At 43.5% G+C, this 19,293-nt stretch overlaps 1 protein-coding gene across 2 annotated transcripts in view; it reads left to right on the forward strand.

Annotated features, from left to right (window-relative positions):
- The first annotated feature begins 1,678 nt into the window (after positions 1–1,678).
- The window catches only part of cadm2a (cell adhesion molecule 2a), a 193,783-nt gene continuing 176,168 nt past the window's right edge, over positions 1,679–19,293 (forward strand). For both annotated transcript variants that reach the window (XM_079171374.1, XM_079171375.1), the window contains exon 1: positions 1,679–1,986. In XM_079171374.1, the coding sequence (XP_079027500.1) occupies positions 1,926–1,986 (61 nt within the window). In that variant the 5' untranslated portion in view covers positions 1,679–1,925. The remainder of the gene's footprint in view (positions 1,987–19,293) is intronic.

Below are 19,293 nucleotides of genomic sequence, written 5' to 3' on the forward strand. Positions count from 1 at the left end.
TGACGAGCTTACCTTTTATTTGCATATTAACACACGAGAGCGTGCCCCATATATATATATATATATATATACAGTATATATACATTTATATATGGTTTTATGATAAACCATTTTAATTAATTTCTATATTTGTTCCCAAGGTACCGTCATCTAGGTAAAATATCCAAATGCTGTTCCTACCCCTTGTTCTCAGTTTTTGAACGTACAAAGTAGACATCGAAATAACCGGGGTAAACATCACATATACCTCAGCCATGAACTGTACGTCTCTCTGCTACACCGCTGACTCATCAACCCCCTGTACTGTGGAACCTACTCTCTCTCTCTCTCTCTCCCTCTATTTCAGTCTTAACAGCTTTTTTTCCCCCAAAGGGCTGTAGACCGCTTCCACCCTCTGTCCCTTCCACCTTTACACCGCCTTGTCCCATCACATCCCACTTCACCTCTCAACCCTTCTGATTGTCCTCCGCAAGACAATTTTCAGAGCTCAGGCAGTTGTCAACCTCAATACTTCACAGCCCTGTAACCGGGATCATCACTATCAACAGAGCAGCAAGCAACGCAACATATACTGTAAGTTGCCCAGTTCATGTGGAAGGACAGCTCACACCCAGAAGCACGTTTTGTGTGCTCTTTCTCATGTTTTGAATTCTGAGCCCATTCCACTTGTACGCTGCAAAAAATGATTCAGCTTGTCTCTCAGGTTGCAACCTGGTGTGGCTGACAAGAAGAACGTCCATTTGGGATCCTGTGAGCGATGGATTCCACACCATATTTCCAGGCACTAAAATCACACTCAAATGTTCAGGTTTAGCAGTTGCTGATGCAGATACGTGACATGAGGCTTCAACATAACCTATGCAAACTCTGTTATACGTACTGTATGACATTCATCCATTTTGCTTTGGGTTTATAGGAGAGGCAACAATCCTTTTCAACTTCCCACCCCTCCACACGTTTTATTTTTTTGTTTATGTAGGTGTGTATAAGTGTGTGTGTATGAAGATGCATCTTTATGTATTTCATAGCTATTTATTTATTTTACTGTGCAAACATCTACGATACAACGAGAATAAATTAAACAAGATATAATAGAACTTGAACTATCCGGAAGGAAACTGTTGTGCAGCAGTTGCAGTACAAAGTAGGAAAGTGATCAAAAACAGTCCACTTTAGGGATTTTACACACATTTGTGCCAATAAATGAGGCAAGCTTTTGTCTTTTTCAAAGGAAAAGGGGCGTAAACCATGAACTGTATAAAAGGCGTAAACTCATCAGATTGGGCCTATTTTTCTGTTCAGACTTTTAAACACTCAGCGAGTCTACAAACTAGTTGAAATTGATATTTTTTGCAGCGGCGCTCAGTCGCTAAAGCCCCCCTTCCCCCCCCCCCCCCCCCCCCCCCCCCCCCCCCCCCCCCCCTACACACCGCCACGTCGGTAAGCCTCGGTCCTTCGCGATTGGCTCACCTTTCATGTCCGTCAAAGCTGTGTGGGCGGGACTCAAACAATTCACTCGTGCTCCCTGCGCTGTGGACTGTGCGCCACAGCAGACCGAGTGCGGGGCAGACAGTAGTACGGCAGCGGCAAGCATCTACTCTGTGACCGGAGAACGACTGCTCTCAGCCCCTGGGTTTTTACACCGCTGTTGTTCTCTCCTGCAAAACTGAGCCCACACGTTACCGCTGTTGCATCCCGGCGCGTTGCTTCTTTGAAGAGTGAGAAACGTTTCCACAAGCGGCACAGGCTTTTTCGGGGTCGTGAAGTCGGTTGTGTCAAACCCCGTTTTCCCAGAGACGCACAAAAGACGCACGTCCCAAGTCCACCTGGATAGCCGACCAAAAAGCCGTCCGGTCCGCTTCGAGGTCCAGCGGGGAGACGCGAGGAGAAGTTAGCGCGGAAAGGCAAGAAACAACGAAGACAGGATGAATCTCAAGAGTCATTTGATTTTCACCCTCTACACTATTTATGGGATTCTTCTGAAAGGTGAGTCTGGGGCGAGTGGTGCGCACATGCGCTTGTGTTTTCTGTGTGTTTTGTGTTACGCGCGCACGTTACAGGCCAACAACAGGGCAGGGTGGAGGGGCAGCAGGACGCGCGGTCACACGCGGGTCCTGGCTGAAAGGTGCGGAGCGCCCTCTCCCTCGCAGGGTTCATGCGTGTCTGTGCCTGCACGCGTTTGGACGTGCGTTGAATGTGCGTGCGTATGCAAACGTGCGTGCTGTGTGAGACAGCTAGAGGAGGGAGAGAGAGAGAGAAAGCTTGTCCACTAACATTCGGGATGTCTTGGATGTTAATGTTCAGGAATGCGGGGAATCTTATTTTCATAATTGTACACGGTAGACAGTGCAGCCATTCAGACTGATGCGTCTCCTGCGTCTGCAATTCTGTCCTGTGCGTGAGTGGCAATGAAACGAAAAAAAACGAGCCCGCAAGGAAGACACACCTCAACATGAAGTAACCAACCCGGCGGTTGTTTTTGACTTGCAGCACTTGGATGAGTCACAGAGAGACTCTGGCAACGTTTTACGCACCGAAACAGTTTGATGGAGCTGATCGCAGCCACGCACAGCATTTTGATTCCACATTTCTGTTGTTGTTGTTGTTGTTGTTTTCTTTTAGGAATGTTTGACTTCTGTTTCATCTGTGCAGGTGTGGCGTCTGTCGCTAGTGCGCACAGTCATCTGGTGGTGTTGTGTGTCTGCGTGGCAGTTTTAAAGGAAGGTTACTGCCAATAACCTTAAAACGAGTTGTAGGAAGTGATTGGAACGTTCTCCACTTCAATTCTGAACGTTTGAATTTCCGGTATGATAGCTGGTGATATTAAGGTTTTTTTTTATCTTCCTCTCAGATGAATCCTCATATTGCCGATATCCACAACACTGTAGCAGGGATATTTGTTCACGTTTTAAGATGAGAATCAATTTGGGTCACGGCTGAACTCGATTTGGATCAATCAATGAGAATATTGATTAATAATGATTTGGAGACTATTTGTCATAATTACGATAAACAGCTCCCCACAGAGGACTGGACTGTAAACACCAGATTAAGGTGCCATTGGGGGTCAAGGTCATTGGGCGGCCTGTTTGTGAGACGGTTTAATGTATTGTATAGGCATATGCATTAAAGTGGAACTAAAATAGACAAATGACCGTGAAATATGTCCAACTTCTTTAGGTTTCTCTATGCTTGCCATTGTGTTCTCCGAGTGTCTTGAACAGATACATGTGTGAGTAACAACTAAGTAGGATCGGGGAAATGCAGTAAAAGGAAAGTTAGTTCTGGGGTTATTATGAGTACGATTTATTATACATCAACTTGGAGTCATTAGAGAACGTCTTCGTATCAGGCTCCTATTTTGAGGGTGCAGTGCAGACGCTCTGTGGAATATCTTTTGCTTTCAGAATAGTTCCACTTTTTACGAATCTGTACGACCCAGTGGTATTCGATGTGGCAATTTCTTACCACAAAGTGCACTTAAATACAGTGTTGGGTACTGGATGGAAGTCCGATCTTTTGGCGAGCAAGGGAAGTAAAATGCCATTCATTTATGTGAGAAGTCTTGCATTTCTGGACAGCTACATTCAGGCTGTGTTGAACAGTGGCAGGAAGGTGATGGATTCACTCCAAAACAACTGTCAGTCTAACAGCAGGGCCACATATGCCACGCTGAGCTTCGGTTTTGTCATATAAAGTCCACTTCATCCCCCTCGAATCATAGCAAGATGTATATAAAGCATTTATTATAGCAGAACAGATTCATCAAAAATGAAAGTCTTGACTTTAACTGCTGTTTTCTTTTTTTTTAATCCACACGAGTAAATGAGAAATCCCAAATGAGAGATCATTTGTGCTTGATTCCCTTGATCATTTGTTGTTGTCTCTTTGAAGTGTTTGTGTGTGTATGCATATGAGAGAGAGAGAGGGAGAGCAGTCCTTCCTCAGTAACCAGACATAAGGCCATTTGTGACTTAATGAATTGATATGTAATGAGGTATCTTAGGGTATCTGCTATATCTTACAGCTCGCGCCACCTCATTTATTGACGTAACAGGGCCCTTATTTTCCTCTTTATTCTCATAAGGGTGGCACACTCATTATGAGTGTGTGTGTGTGTGTGTGTGTGTGTGTTTTGGGCGTGTATTTGCATAATATCCCTGCGAATGTGTGCCACGTTTGTTTAGCTTACGTCTGAAGAGGCCTAAGCAAAGACATAGCGGTGGCGGTTACAGCAGAGAGTGCATGATGTCGGGGCACATTGCATGTGTGGCTCCCCCACCACACACCCTCACATCAGTCTCTCTCTCTCTCTCTCTCTCTCTCGCTCCCTAACCCTGAAGAGGATAATGCTAGGCTGCTTGATTTGAACAGTCATCTCGCGACACGAGGCCTATTATTGTATAGGTTCCACACAGCGGGCAGGTCAGCCTCCCTCCTGAATGAAGTCTATCTAGCCGAAGCCGCATCCGTGCGCTCCGTAAATGACAGCTGTTTCAGCCCCTCTGGCCCGGTGCCAGCTGGCATCAAGAGATCCAGACACACTGCATCTCTGTCACTAGACTAGACCTGCGCGGCGTATATAGTGTGAACGTGAAGCGCTGCGATGGAGGTTGTTGTTTACCAACAGCCCGAGTTGTTAACATATTATCCAGTGTGTCTCATGTGCCCATGCCGGAGCCAGAGGAAAAAAAAAAACGCCTGTTATGCAAATGTGCCTCTTACGTAAGAGCTCGGGGCTGAGCAGCAGACGAGGGAGGGGGGGAGGGGGGGGGGGGGAGAGATGGGAGGCAAGAGAGCGACGGAGAAAGCGGGAGATATTCTGGAATAGAGAGTTGATGTAAGAGTGATGTGGGAGGAGAGGTGTGGAGGAGGAACGTTCAATCTCCCCAGCTAAAGTCTGTGATATGTGCACTGGTTGTTTGCTGTTTGCTGATGGCTCGTCTCCGCCGCTCTGTCTGTTTCCTGGCAGTCTGTCTGTTTTGAACTCTGATCTCGCTAGCCTAAACACAAACCCCCGCTGCGGGATGTGTTTATCCCCGCAGTGAGTCTAAGCTGCTGAAGGCTGACCCTCCATCCCTCTGTACTTCCGTCCATTCCTCCCTCGCCGCATCCTCCCGTCCTGGTGTGGGAGCTTTGTACCACAGCAGCGTGGGAAAGCTTCTGATAACAAGCGGCCTTGTGTGTGTGTGTGTGTGTGTGTGTGTGTGTGTGTGTGTGTGTGTGTGTGTGTGTGTGTGTGTGTGTGTGTTTGCAGAGCCGCCGATTACGCGAGATGTTCTCTCTTTCCTCGCTCACTTGCGCTCACCCTCCCACTTCTGTGCGTTTTTTTTGCGAGCGTGTTCATTTTCACGGACACGCTTTGACAGGTAGAACATGTGAGGTGCGCTGTACCTTAAACCGATGCCATGAAGCTTCAATGCCGAGAATCCTCAGTAGAGCAGCCCTGGCTCAATGAGCATCACACAGACACACAGCGCTGGCTCCGCTGTGGATGCATTGCTGCTCTGCCAAGGGATTTCCCATGATCAAAGCCAGTCTTTTGTTAGTCCAGGTGTTAAAAAGTTAAAACAGAAAGGAGGAGGCGGCTGGAGGGGAACGTGGTCGGATTCAGAGCTCACAGGTTTCTCCGTGGCAAAGCGGAAATGTGCCTCTGCAGAACGGCTCGAGAGACGCTTCCAGTGAACCTGCCACCTGCTCCAACTCTTTCTCATATTGGTGCACATATTTGGCGCAGGTTTTTTTGCTTCGTACAGCTATGACGTGTCAAATACAGACGCTGGTTTCAGCGTGTTTAGACATAGGGGTGAAATGAGGCAGGAGGAGACAGGCGGCCAGTAATTGTTAAGCTTTAATACACATGTATTCGCAGATGGTAGCGATTCACAAGTGGCAAAAGAAACGGAACCTAGCAAGACACCACGTAGGAGTGAAAAGTTCTAAAGTTTCATGCAAATGTACGCCGGCGTGCGCAACTCGGCTCCCAAAGCAGCCTGTGGAAATCTCCGAGGCTTTTTTTTTTTACGAGTCTGCAAAATAGGATGCGCCCCAAACTGAACGATGCAGTTGCCAGACTGATCAGGCGTCACTGTTTTATGGTACCAGTCCAGTAGCGTTGGGTATGGAAAGGTAAGAAAGATTTTACTCAGCAAATATCCCCCTTAAAAAGAGAAAGAACAGCAGTAAATTAACTGATCTCTTAAACTCCAGTCATCTAATCGAGGCCTACTCCGAAAACATCTTCCAAATCTGAGCCCTATAATTTATTGTATATCCTTATTGCTGAATATCTCCACAGATTCAGCTTCTCTGGGAACACAGCTGCTGAGGTTTCATACGTAACTTGCTGGTCTCCAGGTCTTTTCATTGTGTCGGCCCACACATGCACGACCAGAGCTTTAAAGCAGTTACTCACCTTACTGGATGCCGCAGCACACAGAGCTTTACTGATCCTAGTAAATTGGCTGTGTGATGGCAGTGACGCACCATCACGAGTGGTTGCAAAAATGTGACATTTAAATGACAGTAATTCTAATCAATAGTATATTATTTTAGCTACAGGGACGGGTATTATCTTCTAGAATCCTATTTTGGTGATGCAGTGAGGTAGCTTCCAGGTTACAGAGGCAGAAGATGTCACTAACCGGTTGCTAATCCGCAAATTACCATTTTTGCAGAGAATCAATGCAGAGTAAATTTAGATTTTTTTTATTTTGGCATCAAGGCTACGTTTCATGTTTCTTAGGCAGAGTGGGATTTTGAAAAGCCAGCCCAAAGCGAGAGAAGGGAGAGATGAAATACAGCCTCCCATGGAGAACGGGGAGGATACGAGCCCACAGGTGGATTTGGCTGCAACGTTTGCACCCCAAATAGACCTCCCAGTAGGTGAAAGAAGTGTGCAAAATCAGCTAACATATCCGCTGATGGGGGGGCTTTTCTTCAAGGTTAACCCGTAGCTATTTATGTATTCTAGACAGAATATGAACCACTGTGCAGTTATTGATGTGGGACTTTTGTGATGATAAAATGAAATACCGTTCCAGTTAGAAAAGAATGCTGGAGGTTGCATTGGTGTTCACTTTTATGTGTGGCGAGCTTATGCTGTGACCTATAGCACTGATTTTTGATATGGTGCATCATTTTTCCTCTGGTGCGTCTTGATTGACGAGCAAACTTCTCTGATGTTTTTGGGGTTTCTTTTGTTTGAGTCAGACTCCATCGATCAGATATAATCTAGCCATACGAGTTACGCACAAGCACACACATTGGGAAAGCCACAGAGTGTGTTATTGAGTGCGAGCGCCTCGGCCTGTGTGTACGCGTGCGTGCATTTGTGATGTCTGTATTAGCGTTGAATTCCGAAGGATTAGCGAGTGGCTAATCGGAAGTCTCCAGTCTTTGGCAAGCCATGTGTCACTAATCTCAAACTCTCTGGAATTAAGACACACAAACACAATCACCTTTTGGATTAAAACTCCCCGACCAGAGGGTGTTTATAATCTTTCACTCAAACCAGGAAAAGCTAAAGGAAGGTTCGAGATGAAGGAAAAAAAAACAAGACAACAATACAATATTTACTACCTCTCTTTGTCTCACACATGCATACGTACTGTATGCAGACTTGCAAATCAGCAAACAAATGAAGTGAGTTGATTCAACATGCTCTTTCAGTGCTCTACAGATCCTCCTAACACCTCTTAGCCTAGATAATGTTCTTTTTATGTCGTGTGCCCTTTCATCTGACAGCTGCTTTTCATGCAACTCCCCGAGGGCCAGAGTCTGGAGATTTGTTAGTACATGTTACAGTAATCATTTTCTTCAACCGAGATAGAGATATGGACAGCCGCGACTCTGCCTGGTCCCTCAGCTCTTCTGCCCCCAACTCTGATACTGTTTGGGGACTCTTGTTTCTGCTCTTGACAGAAATGTATGCAGCCAAAGCAAAGACGGCTCATATTGTGTACAGTATCGTTCTCGCGCCATATGTGCGCACTATAAACACACACACACACTGGCACACGTATACATGTACAGTATGAAGGCAACAGTGAGGAAACGACAGACGTGTTTTGTTTTCAGGGACTGCGTTTTGCTGGAGTAAACACGATGACGCTTAAAAGAAAAAAAGTTGCTCTTTTTTACTGTACTGCTGCCATTTTTATGATCCAGACTCGGCTTTCTCTGTGTCCACACACGAACGCATCTTTCTTTATATTTTTTTTGTCAAATCAAGGTTTTCAGGAAGGGTAAATTCACAGGGGACTATGTTGTAAAAGGTTGAAGATTTAGCTAAGGCAGAATGGAGTAGGAAGAGAGAGATACTGCTATCTCCAGGCCCTACGATTGGGGGGGGGGGGGCGAGATAGGAACAGACCAACAAATCTCTTCTCTTCTGACACGGCAAAAAAAAAGCATTATTTCTATATAGCCGACGGTTCATTAAAGGGAAAGTCCAGTCAGTTCATGTACAGGAAATGAACCTATAATCACAGAAAGGTGCTCCCCCAGTCACTAAATCACCACTGCTATTCCATGAAGTAATCCCTAAAATGAGTTGCATCCCTCTTTAATGACAGTGCTGTTACACATTTCTAATGGATACTCATACTTGTTCATTTGTCATTGCCACGATTTTGCTTTAATTTGGCTTCGAAAAGCAGCTGCGACAGCTATACCCGCGCGAGTCTTCTTAACGTCACAGTCCTTTAATAACGTGCAAAGCATTAATTTAGTGCTTAATCGCTTAACTTGTACTTAAACAATAAATATGGAATTATGTCATGATACTAATTGAAAAGCCGGCTTTATTGCAACCACAAATGCAGATCTGTGCACTTGTTTTAGCATCGCGGTCTCAAAGGAAGCCTAGAAGTAGCTAAAGCTAATTGAAATATAATTCCCCAAAGACACATGTTCATGTTAATTGACTTTCTGTGTGTGCCTCTGTTTGTGTGTGTGTGTGTGTGTGTGTGTGTGCGTGCACACTAGAGTGTGTATGTGTGTAGGTTTTTGTATTCATATTATCGCCAGAAGTCACTTTCTTGTCCCTTGTCTAATCATCAGCTTGAGGGTCCTCCCACATCTTAATTCAGTTTTTGAAAGCTATTAGACACTCTTTCGGATGAGCCCTTTCTAAACACTTTAAAGGCAGTGAAATTATGCAGTTAACACACTCAAATTGAGCTTGTTCTTCCATTGTGGTTGGTGCACACCGTAAAAAACCCAAGCAGTTTTTTACTGCTGTGTTGTTTCAGTTCTTATATATAATATATATATATATTATATAATATATATATATATTATATATAAGTAGTAATGTTCAGAACAATAGGGCTTCAGATGGGAGCAAACAGAGGATTTCCGTGTGTGGGTGCACAGGTTTCTGTGTGCGTTTCCGTGTGAAGTAGAGAGAATGCATATTATGTGTAAAGCCTGGAATTAAAACTGCAGGTGTGAAATATCATCCAATTGAAAAGGTTTCACACTCATACCCCTGTTAGCAGACACGCACACGCACACGCACACGCACACGCACACACACAATACAATGAAAGCTTTGACCATAACCTCAGAGTTGAAAACTAACTGATATGAGAAGTGGGCTTTCAGAAGAGGTTTCTTTGGTGCTCTGGCCATGGTGCCTTCTTGTTCTCAATACATAATGCATCAAGTACATTCATTTGTACATCCATATATATATATATATATATATATATATATATATATATATATATATATATATATAAAGAAGTACTCTATTCATCATGACAGTGTCCTTGCAATTTTACTTCTCCATATGTCTCCATTCCTCTGTCATACTGCATGATGCCTTGTCTGTGTTTTTTTTTTACCAGTATGGATCCTGTTTCTAAGGAGAATTTCAAAATCCTATATTAGTTCTAAGTTTGGAGTCTGGCCGCTTTCTGTGTCGAGATTGCTCCAGGCCTGTGGTAGAGGGGAGGGAAGATGGAGTCAAGTGAGACAATTTATAACAGTTAAAAACCAAATGAACTGAGACCCTTGGCTTGGGTGAGCGAGCGGCAGCATACATAATGTGCCTTAGGGATTTCTTCTCCACACACATTGTGTCTGTCTGTGTGTGTGTGTGTGTGTGTGTGTGTGTGTGTGTGTGTGTGTGTGTGTGTGTGTGTGTGTTTTGTGTGTGTGTCCAAGCTAGCAAACACATAGCCTCCACCATCTGTCTCTGTTTGCCACATTGCAAATCCATTATATGCTACACAACATTATTCCCCCCACTCTAAGTGGCACACACCCCTGAGCTCACTTCCACTATCCTACTCAGTGGAACGGTGACAATTTGCCACCGCATACACATCTTTGTTAAAGATGCCGTGGCATGTTTCCAGCTGGATTTTAATACATATTTTCATGCTCCATTTGAATTTTTGTAAGTTGGTGTTTAGCATTGATGGTTTGAGATTTTACAAGCCTGTTTGCTTGTTCCCGCTGCTTCACGTGTCAGTTTGTGTGATATTTTCTAGTTGTTGGACTAGTTGGACTGTCACTGGACTTGAATAATCCTACCACCTCCAGAATTATTATTATTATTATTGTCATTATTTTGGCAGACGGATTTTACACACAAACACGCTGCATGAATCTGGCTAAGGTTTGGCTCAGTAGTTTTATAGCTAACTCATCTCCACTTCTAATCAAAACGCGTCCCCAGCTCTGAACCTCCTGCTGAGGAAACAAAGAAGTTATTATGTTTTTAAATGGCCCCCAATTACGGGTAATTTCACCGCCTATCTTAAAGCTATTTGCTGTTCTCTCACTTTGCTCCGGTTGGGCAGAGCGAGCATTGTGCTTAGCAAAAAAAAAACAAAAACGACTAGACAAGTCAGACATTCAGCAGATGCATTCTTTCGAAAAACAGAATGGTCTGCCTTTCCTGCACTCCCTCTCTGTTTCTCCTCATCTCTTATCATTAGAAATGGGAAACACAGTTTGCTCAATTCCCCCTTTATCTTCCTCATTAGTGTGTGTCTCACAGTGCACTCAATTACTCAGTCCATCACTCTCCTTTACCCACAAGTCAAAAGCTTCCACTGGCGGAAGTGAGTCGAACTCCTCACGTAGTTAGAATCCAGTAAGACTCATTAGTGACTCGTGAGTGATGCCAAAGTTGTGCATTCATATGCTTAACATCAACATTTTAGATATGCTTGTTTGCTTTGAGACAATTTGTAGAGCGGCCTCGTCAGTTCACATGCTGGATGCTTCATTTCTGTGCTTCTTAACTCTTACGCTGCCATTCAAAGCCCAACTGCCGTGGCGATTTACAGTTTTAAATGTAAATCTATAGCCCACCTGGGTAGTGCATTTAGCACAGCTGGATTGGTTGTGATGGATTGGATTTCAGTTGTAGCCTGGCTGTATGTTCCAGCATTTGGCAGCAGTCATTTATTTTTAGATTGTTTGACATTTCAGTAAAAGCTGCTTTTTTTTTTCCACTGGAGAATTTGTCAACATAAATTTTCCTTTTAGAAATGTGTCACTGCTCCTGGTAGCGTTGTATATCGTCTGGCTGTTTCATATCTAGATAACCGGAATAAAGAGGCTGTCTTTGCAGAAAGTGAACTAAAAGGGAATGTAGAATACAAAGGGCAAACTGTTCAAGTTATGAATTGCAAGTAAAAGACTTATGAAACAATCACTATTAAACCCATTTATGCAGCTGAATTAAGTCATTTCCTTTTGAGAATATTTTTCTTTTTTCTTCTGTTATGCTGTTCATTCTGTACACATGGCATCTATTGCACCTCGGTCCATCCTGGGAGAGGGATCCCTCCTCTGTTGCTCTCCCACAGGTCTCTCCCTCTTTTCTCCCCATTGAAGGGTTTTTGGGGGGAGGTTTTCCTGTTCCGATGTGAGGGTTCCGGGACAAGAGGATGTCGCATGTGTACAGATTGTAAAGCCCTCTGAGGCAAATTTGTGATTTGTGATTTTGGGCTATACAAAAATTAATTCAATTTGAATTCAATTATCTTGATCGAAGAGACACGAGGTCTTTTCTAACATTGCCTTTCTGAAGCTTTCGACTCTATATTTCCTTCTCTCAATGTTTCCTTATCTCCCTTTGCAAATTCATGCTATGGCCACAATCCCAGGCTAGTTTGCCGACATGCTACTCTACGCAATATGTGTATCCGGTTCAGATGGACCAGCTAATGCTAATCTCTGCTAATCCTCTGAGAAGCACTCTCAGTGCAACATTATCATGCGAGTCTGTAGTTGAGATGGAAAGTGGAGGAGAGGGGACAGCGGAATGGTAAATGGCGATATCAGCGCAGCAAATATTAAATTATAACGGCTGACGCTCAAATCCTCACATCAGTGGTCACCTTCCAACGCCCGCTTCTACACACACACGCACACACACACACTAACAAAGGTATACACGTGCACTTACAGAGCTGCAGACACAAGCTATTACTGAAAAGATCGGCCCAAAATCTCTTCGCGCGGCAGCAATAATGAGACGGTGTTAACCACAGTTTCACTGAGCGGGTAAATGGTAGACTACTCTCCAGGACTCAGCGCTGATCCTAAGCCCTTGTCGTAATGCACTAGTCACCCTAATCCTGACCTTATTAAAAGTGAGACAGAAAGGAGCCATATCTTTGGACTGTAGCAGTTCTTCGATACAGCTGGTCCTAGCCCAGCCTGTTTGAGAGGAGGTGACCTTCACGTGACACAATCCTGGAGCCACCTTTCACCTTATAGGCATTATGATCACGGAGCCCAGGGAACGTCGGTCACATTTTGAGTTTCTGACAAATCTGATGTCATTTATTAAGAATAAGCAAAATTGGATTCTAAGAAAAGTGCAGCGTGTAAACTGCACAGAATACAATATGTCTGAGGTTTCCTGTTTGATATGGATTTCCATATTCACACACTGTGGAAGTGCAATGCGATACCCTGCTATACGGCGAGTGGTGCTCCGCGTCAAAATGCACATGTCGGCAAGAAATAATTTGACCATAATTTGAAATAATAAGAAATCTTCTATCAGCAGTACATTTACACCATTTCATGCTCGTCTCCCCATGGCAAATGTATAGTGATGACAATGTTTTTTCTTATCTAAAATCTCTAATGAAAAATTGTAGTTTTGATATATTTTCATGACATCAAGGCCTGAACTAGTCTTGATGTCTTTTCATGCCCCACATAGGGCAGATCTACTTGAGTTAAATTGATCAGTAAAGGATAATCATGAAATTGATGAATTGCAGTCTTGCTCTACTCTCTCATAAATACATGGTTCTGCCGTGCGGTTGGAGTGATGGAATATGTTGATTCCAAAACTTGTTTCCTCACACTTTTGGGTTCATTAAGTCCACAAAGAGATATGACTGCATGTGTATGTCCGTTCCTCCCATAGATAAATGCCATTTAAATCAATGACTCTTTCCCACTTTAAATTAAGCAAAATCACTGACATTATGGTGCATTACGTCTATACATTAAGAATAAATCAAGAAAAACTAGACTGCGTGTACTTGTGAAGCAACTAAGTAGACATTTATTTGCTAATTTGTATCAAATTAGGCCTTTTAAAGTATGCCGCTGTACCAAACAGAAATGCGGCTTGAACTGCTTGCAGGGCTTTCATTCCTTTCCAGCTTGATTAGAAAAACTAATAGCATAATCCCTGAAGTCCCAGCAGTGCTCCTGATATCCAATGGGTACTTGACATTCAAAGGAGACCACCGTTGGTAGAAGAGATAACAGGAAAGTGAAAGCAGGAAATGCAACAGGGAAAGGTGATGGGTTGTTCCGAGATGTTATGCGAGTATATATTGAGCCCGTGGCTCGGCTGGGATCCTGAGTAACATGTTACAGGCCACTGCTGTGCCAACGCTCCCGTAAAGCCTCACTGGGACGAGATGAGATGAGACAGGGATGAGGGTAACAGCAAGACCTTGTGTGTGTGTGTGTGTGTGTGTGTGTGTGTGTGTGTGTGTGAGTCATAAATGTGTTCAGGGTGAGGGGGATGAGAAAAATTAGGAGGTTGTGATGCTAACAGGATCAATGGGGGAGAATAGAGGAATTCCTCTATCACATCTGCTTCTCCACCATACTAACAGGAACTAGAGCAGAGACAGATTAACCCGGAGAATTCCAAAAAAATAGAAATAGATTAAAGAAAGCGCAGTGAAAAAAAAAAAAAAAAAAAAAAAGCACAGCCAAAAAATGAACAGCAGCCATGCGTGAGATATTCAGGAAATGAGCCTTGACAATATTGTGCACAAAACACACAAACCCACACACACACTATCTGACAAAAATGACTAGTATGCACAATTTTTTAACCATGTATTATGTATGCAGGCACAATCACAGAGAAACACACAATGAAGAAACCATGTTTTATAAGGTCCATTTCATTTCTGCTCTTTGAGAAGCATCTCAGTGAATGTAATAAAATAGTTGGTTTATATGTTGTTTTTTTCCCTCCCTTTTATCTTTATGTCTCTCCTTGCACTCCTCCACACTCTCTCTTTTCTTATCTGGATGTTTCATTTCTCTCTTACCCCCCCCGACACCTCACTCACCAGCGTCACCCCGGGGCTTTCATCCTGGCAGGGTGCTTCCTTTATGAGAATACTCCAATTGGCAGACAAGCGCCCTTGTCAGACACCATTCATTGCACTTGCATAGATATGAAAAGTGTTTTAACAAGCGCCACTGAGTTTTGTGGTACAGCGGAAACTGCATACCAATGGAAATGCAGATCCTGTGACCAAATTAAAGAGGCAGTGAAGTTTGGAGACAGTTATGTTGATGTCCTTGTCATACATAAAAAAAAGTTTCGCTGGAGCCGCCCCAAGGTGGTGAGTAAGTTAAGTTTGCTTTGCTTTGCTGATATCCGTGGAGAATGTGGACTTCTGAAGTTAACTGAGCCGGATACGGTAGCATATTCTCTGAATTGGATTCTCTTGTATTCAATTTGGTCAAATATATCTCCACTTAATCTTGGCTGTCACTACAATAACTTGGTCTTCAGATACTAAGGCACATGCTGTATAATTGGATATGTTAATAGCTACCGTATATTCTGAGCAAGAGAGCGAGGCACAGTAGTAATTTATACATAAGATAAATAGCTGTTAGATGCAACATCTGGACAGAAACGGCCAGTTGGAGTTGCCGACGCACCCACATGAATGGTCTGCTGTGAGGTTACTTGGAGAAGATTTAGGCCTCTTTGATGGATTCATGGTTACTGTAGAGCTCATTGATGGTTCTGTGCTTGTTGGGGTTTGAATAAGAAAGTGTTGAAAGGGATGTTTGGCCGGGGGAAAGGAGAAATACACTCAAATCTAATGAGAGGGATGGATGGTCCATTAAGAGTCAAAAACTCAGTTTGACAATATTTTAGTCTCGTGCCAAATAAAAAGTACAGATGCAGATGGGGATTTTTCTCCCAGCTTGGCCATTCAAATTCACTATTTAAATTGCTCCTGACCTTTTTTATTTTGTTTTATTTTGTCCCGATGATGTCTTTTTTTGCATTTTTCACATTGACTGTAACAAACGTGCAGGCCAAAGAACCTGCAGCTCTAGACGGCACTTTTAAATTTGATAACCTTCTAGTGATCCCTAACAAAGGCCTATATAGTAGATCTACTGTGCAGCTATTGTTTTGAAACATATTTTGAGCAAATCATCTTTCACCATCAGTGTCATGGTGCATGCTGACAATTCTAATCCCAGCAAGCCCTAATATCAACATGAATTGATCATTGCTGTCCCACACTTATTGCACCTCCTCCCCTCCTATGAAGTAGTCATGTTCTCAGCAAGTCTTCAAAATATGAAATGGGCATGAGTGAGGCAAAAATGGCACCAGGCGGTTGTGAAGGTCTGCCGTGTCATTCTGTGTGAATGAAACTTGGGTAAGTCTGTCGCTAAAGTAGCCCGATCTTCTGCAGGCAGCTACAGCAGAGAGACTAAATGTCTTAAAAGGAGCTTTGTCATCATAACGGAGGGTTCTACAATGATCTAGGCCACAAGGACACTGTCTCTGAAAATATAGAAAGTAGGTGCTTTATAGACCATGACATATAATTTCCTCTTTTCAGAAGGATGCGTACAGTGCTCTGTTTCCATCAGAATGCACCCAGGCTGTACTGATGAATCTGTTACACCAGCAAGCTACGTTCTTTTCCTTTCATTCTCCGTGTCCTTTACACTCTCTTTCTCTCTCTCTCTGACTGTCTATCTCTGGATGAAGTGAGACTTTCAGCTTTATATCACTGCTGGGGCATTGCAGCTGCATAAAGGTTATGTGCATCAGAAGACAGTTAATATGCAGCGTCTGTCAGAAATCATTTCTGACCTAAGCATGTCTGTGTCTTGCCCTCTATAATGTTTAGTGTATAGCATATGAATTCCCCACGAATGGTGTCAAGACATCGGTGGTGGTGAAAGAAATTGTGGATGTGTCTTTCGGACGCAACCTATTCCTGTAGTTGAAGGGTTAATGGGTTTGACTAGGCATAGGATTTTCTGAGGAGCGTGTTGAACGTGACCTGGAGTTGTATCCCAATATGAGGGCTGCGGAGCGGGTGTGGAGAAATCTAATTGGTTGAGAACACGAAGAGGCAGCTGACAGTAGGGCTGTGCAAAAAATATCAAATAGCTTACTGTCGCGATCATTTTTCAAACGACAGTGTATCGATATGTCTGCGACTGCTATCGATACATTAAAAAAAACTGATTAAAAATGTCTTTTAAATTCCCTTGAGTGTGCCACACAACCTCCTCCTCCTCCGCTCCTGTAATGCTAGATGTCGCTGCCTATTTCCTTCTAAGCTAAGGCCAGTGACCTCTCGGGCCTGTCACACGATCCGGCCAATAGGCTCGTTCAAGATGAGCCAATCCTGCACAGAATCGATCACCGGCGATCGCAGCACAATGCGTTTCCGGTTAGATTTATGTCCGACTTGCGCTGACGTCACGCACACGTGGTGAACGTGGCTTCGCAGTTGCTCTCCACCGACTGCATGACCCAGGGCATGATGGGAAACGCCTGGCTGTTGCCAGGTCAAAGAGCTGATTGGCACTTAGATTTGACAACAAATATATTTATCTGTGTAATTGTAATTACTTAACGCTCAATTGTTGGCTATTAGTCTCATGTTGTGCAATGAAGGTTTAATTTAAAAACATCTTGTGTGATTGATGACAATAAAGCTTATTTGTATAACGCATCAAAACAAGCCGCAAAGTGTTTCACAGACATAAATGCACATTTCCAGTTGAAAACTGGACCGTCTTTGTCCGCTGAGTTCTCAGTATGTTATGTACATATTAGACTATCCAGGTGGTAAACCGCAAGTCGTATTCTCAGCTTGATTTTTATTACAAAATATTGCAATATGTATCGTATCGTGTCACGTGTATCGCGATACGTATCGTATTGTGAGGTGCTTATCAATACACAACCCTAGCTGCCAGTGTGGAAAAACCATGAATAAAGTCTTTGTGATTGAACCTTCATTTTTACATTTAAAATCTATTTATAGATGGATAATCAATTAAGCTTGATTCAAATGAAAACAAAATGCCACTTTGTAGAAAAAAGTATTTCTATTAATTTAATTTATAAGAGAGAAAATGCCGTTTATTCTGGCAATGAAATGTTCAAACATTGCTTGGTACCAAAAGCAAGGTATCGCTTGGCTTTTAACTTTACAACTTTAAAGTAATACCCAGCCCTAGGCATTAAACTGTAAAGGCTACTTAATGGTACAACGCTGATTATACATTATGCAGGGAAGGACACTGCACAGTACACAAAATAATCCAACTCTTAAAGCCCTTCCTGATTTGAATTTTAACAAGGCTTGGTCACAGGTTCTGCGCAGTTTTCTTTCTAACTTTGTGTTAATTAAATCGGGAAGATGTGTTCGCAAGAACCAACGTGTGAGGTGAACAAAAATAAAAGGGGTCTCACCATTTTCCACTTTCAATTGTATCGGGCTGAAAACGACGCCATTAAATTAACAGTGGCACTATTGTGTGCCTCATTGGACTCCGTGCCACAGGTGAAGTAGACACATTTAACATAATGAGACGGCATAAAAGTTTCACAACGGACACTGATCGCGTATTGTAAGCTTCTGAACAGCTGCAAGGAATCTCATATCCGTCTGAATTTGTCTCTCTCTCTCTGTGTGTGTGTGTGTGTGTGTGTGTGTGTGTGTGTGTGTGTGTGTGTGTGTTCCTTTTGCTCCGTCTCCCGGAGGGGAGAAACATGACTTGTTTACAGTGTCTGTTGCGACAACTAAATGAAATCACATTTCCCATCAGTCAGTGGGCTAATTGAGGCTAGCTCTTCCATTAGTTGTCTGCTCACATCTTCTTTGTAGGGAGCCAGATCGATCAATGCTCAGCCAGAGTTGGATGCTGGCGTGCATACACACGCACACCCTCAACACACGCGCGAGCATTTATAAACCGCTCAAAGTTTAGGACTTGCAGGTGCAACAATTTTGCATATTTTCCTTCGTTTCATACTAAAAATTGCAGCTTCATCTTTCCCTAGTGTTTTAATTTCAACATTCTTTTCTGTTTTGCATGCAATCCAAGTGGAGTTTCACTGCTGCATAAGGCTCTGAGACAGAAGGTGATACAATAAAGGATAATACTTTCCATGCTCCCAATGTATTTATTAGGGAATCGGGGTGTTGAGTTGCTCTTTCACCATCTTTTGTGGTGTAAGAAGGAATCTGGCTGTTCCCACACTCTTGGCAAATCCTGCTTTCCCCAAATGCTTTTCTCAGTAATTCTGTTGTCCTGCCAACGGTGAGTGAAAGCGCAGAAGTGCATTATGGCCTGGTCATGCATGAGTAACGAGGGGCCCCTTTCAATGTGTGTGCGCGTGTGTGTGTGTGTGTGTGTGTGTGTGTGTGTGCTTGCTGCCCCATAGAAACCTAGTTATTATGTGGTGGCCCTAAGTGTCCCCCTGCTCCTCAGTTATCGCGCATGCACACTCACACATATGCACACAAAAACGCACATCAGCATTCATTAGAAACTTGCTTCTGCAGTTCACTGTAATGAATACACCCACGCCATCGTTCAGCACCTTTTCCCTCAAATCCCCCCCCCCCCCCCCCCCCCCCCCTGTATTTTCCTGCATAAACCATCTGTAGCAGGGAGGCATTAACAGTAAAACTCCCTGAGTATGATTTTATATTCAGAGCAGGTTGCTCTGAGCTTCTTTACTGTTGACGAACCATGCCAAGACAAACC

This window comes from Pholis gunnellus (assembly GCF_910591455.1).
Source record: "Pholis gunnellus genome assembly, chromosome: 13".
NCBI lineage: Eukaryota > Metazoa > Chordata > Actinopteri > Perciformes > Pholidae > Pholis > Pholis gunnellus.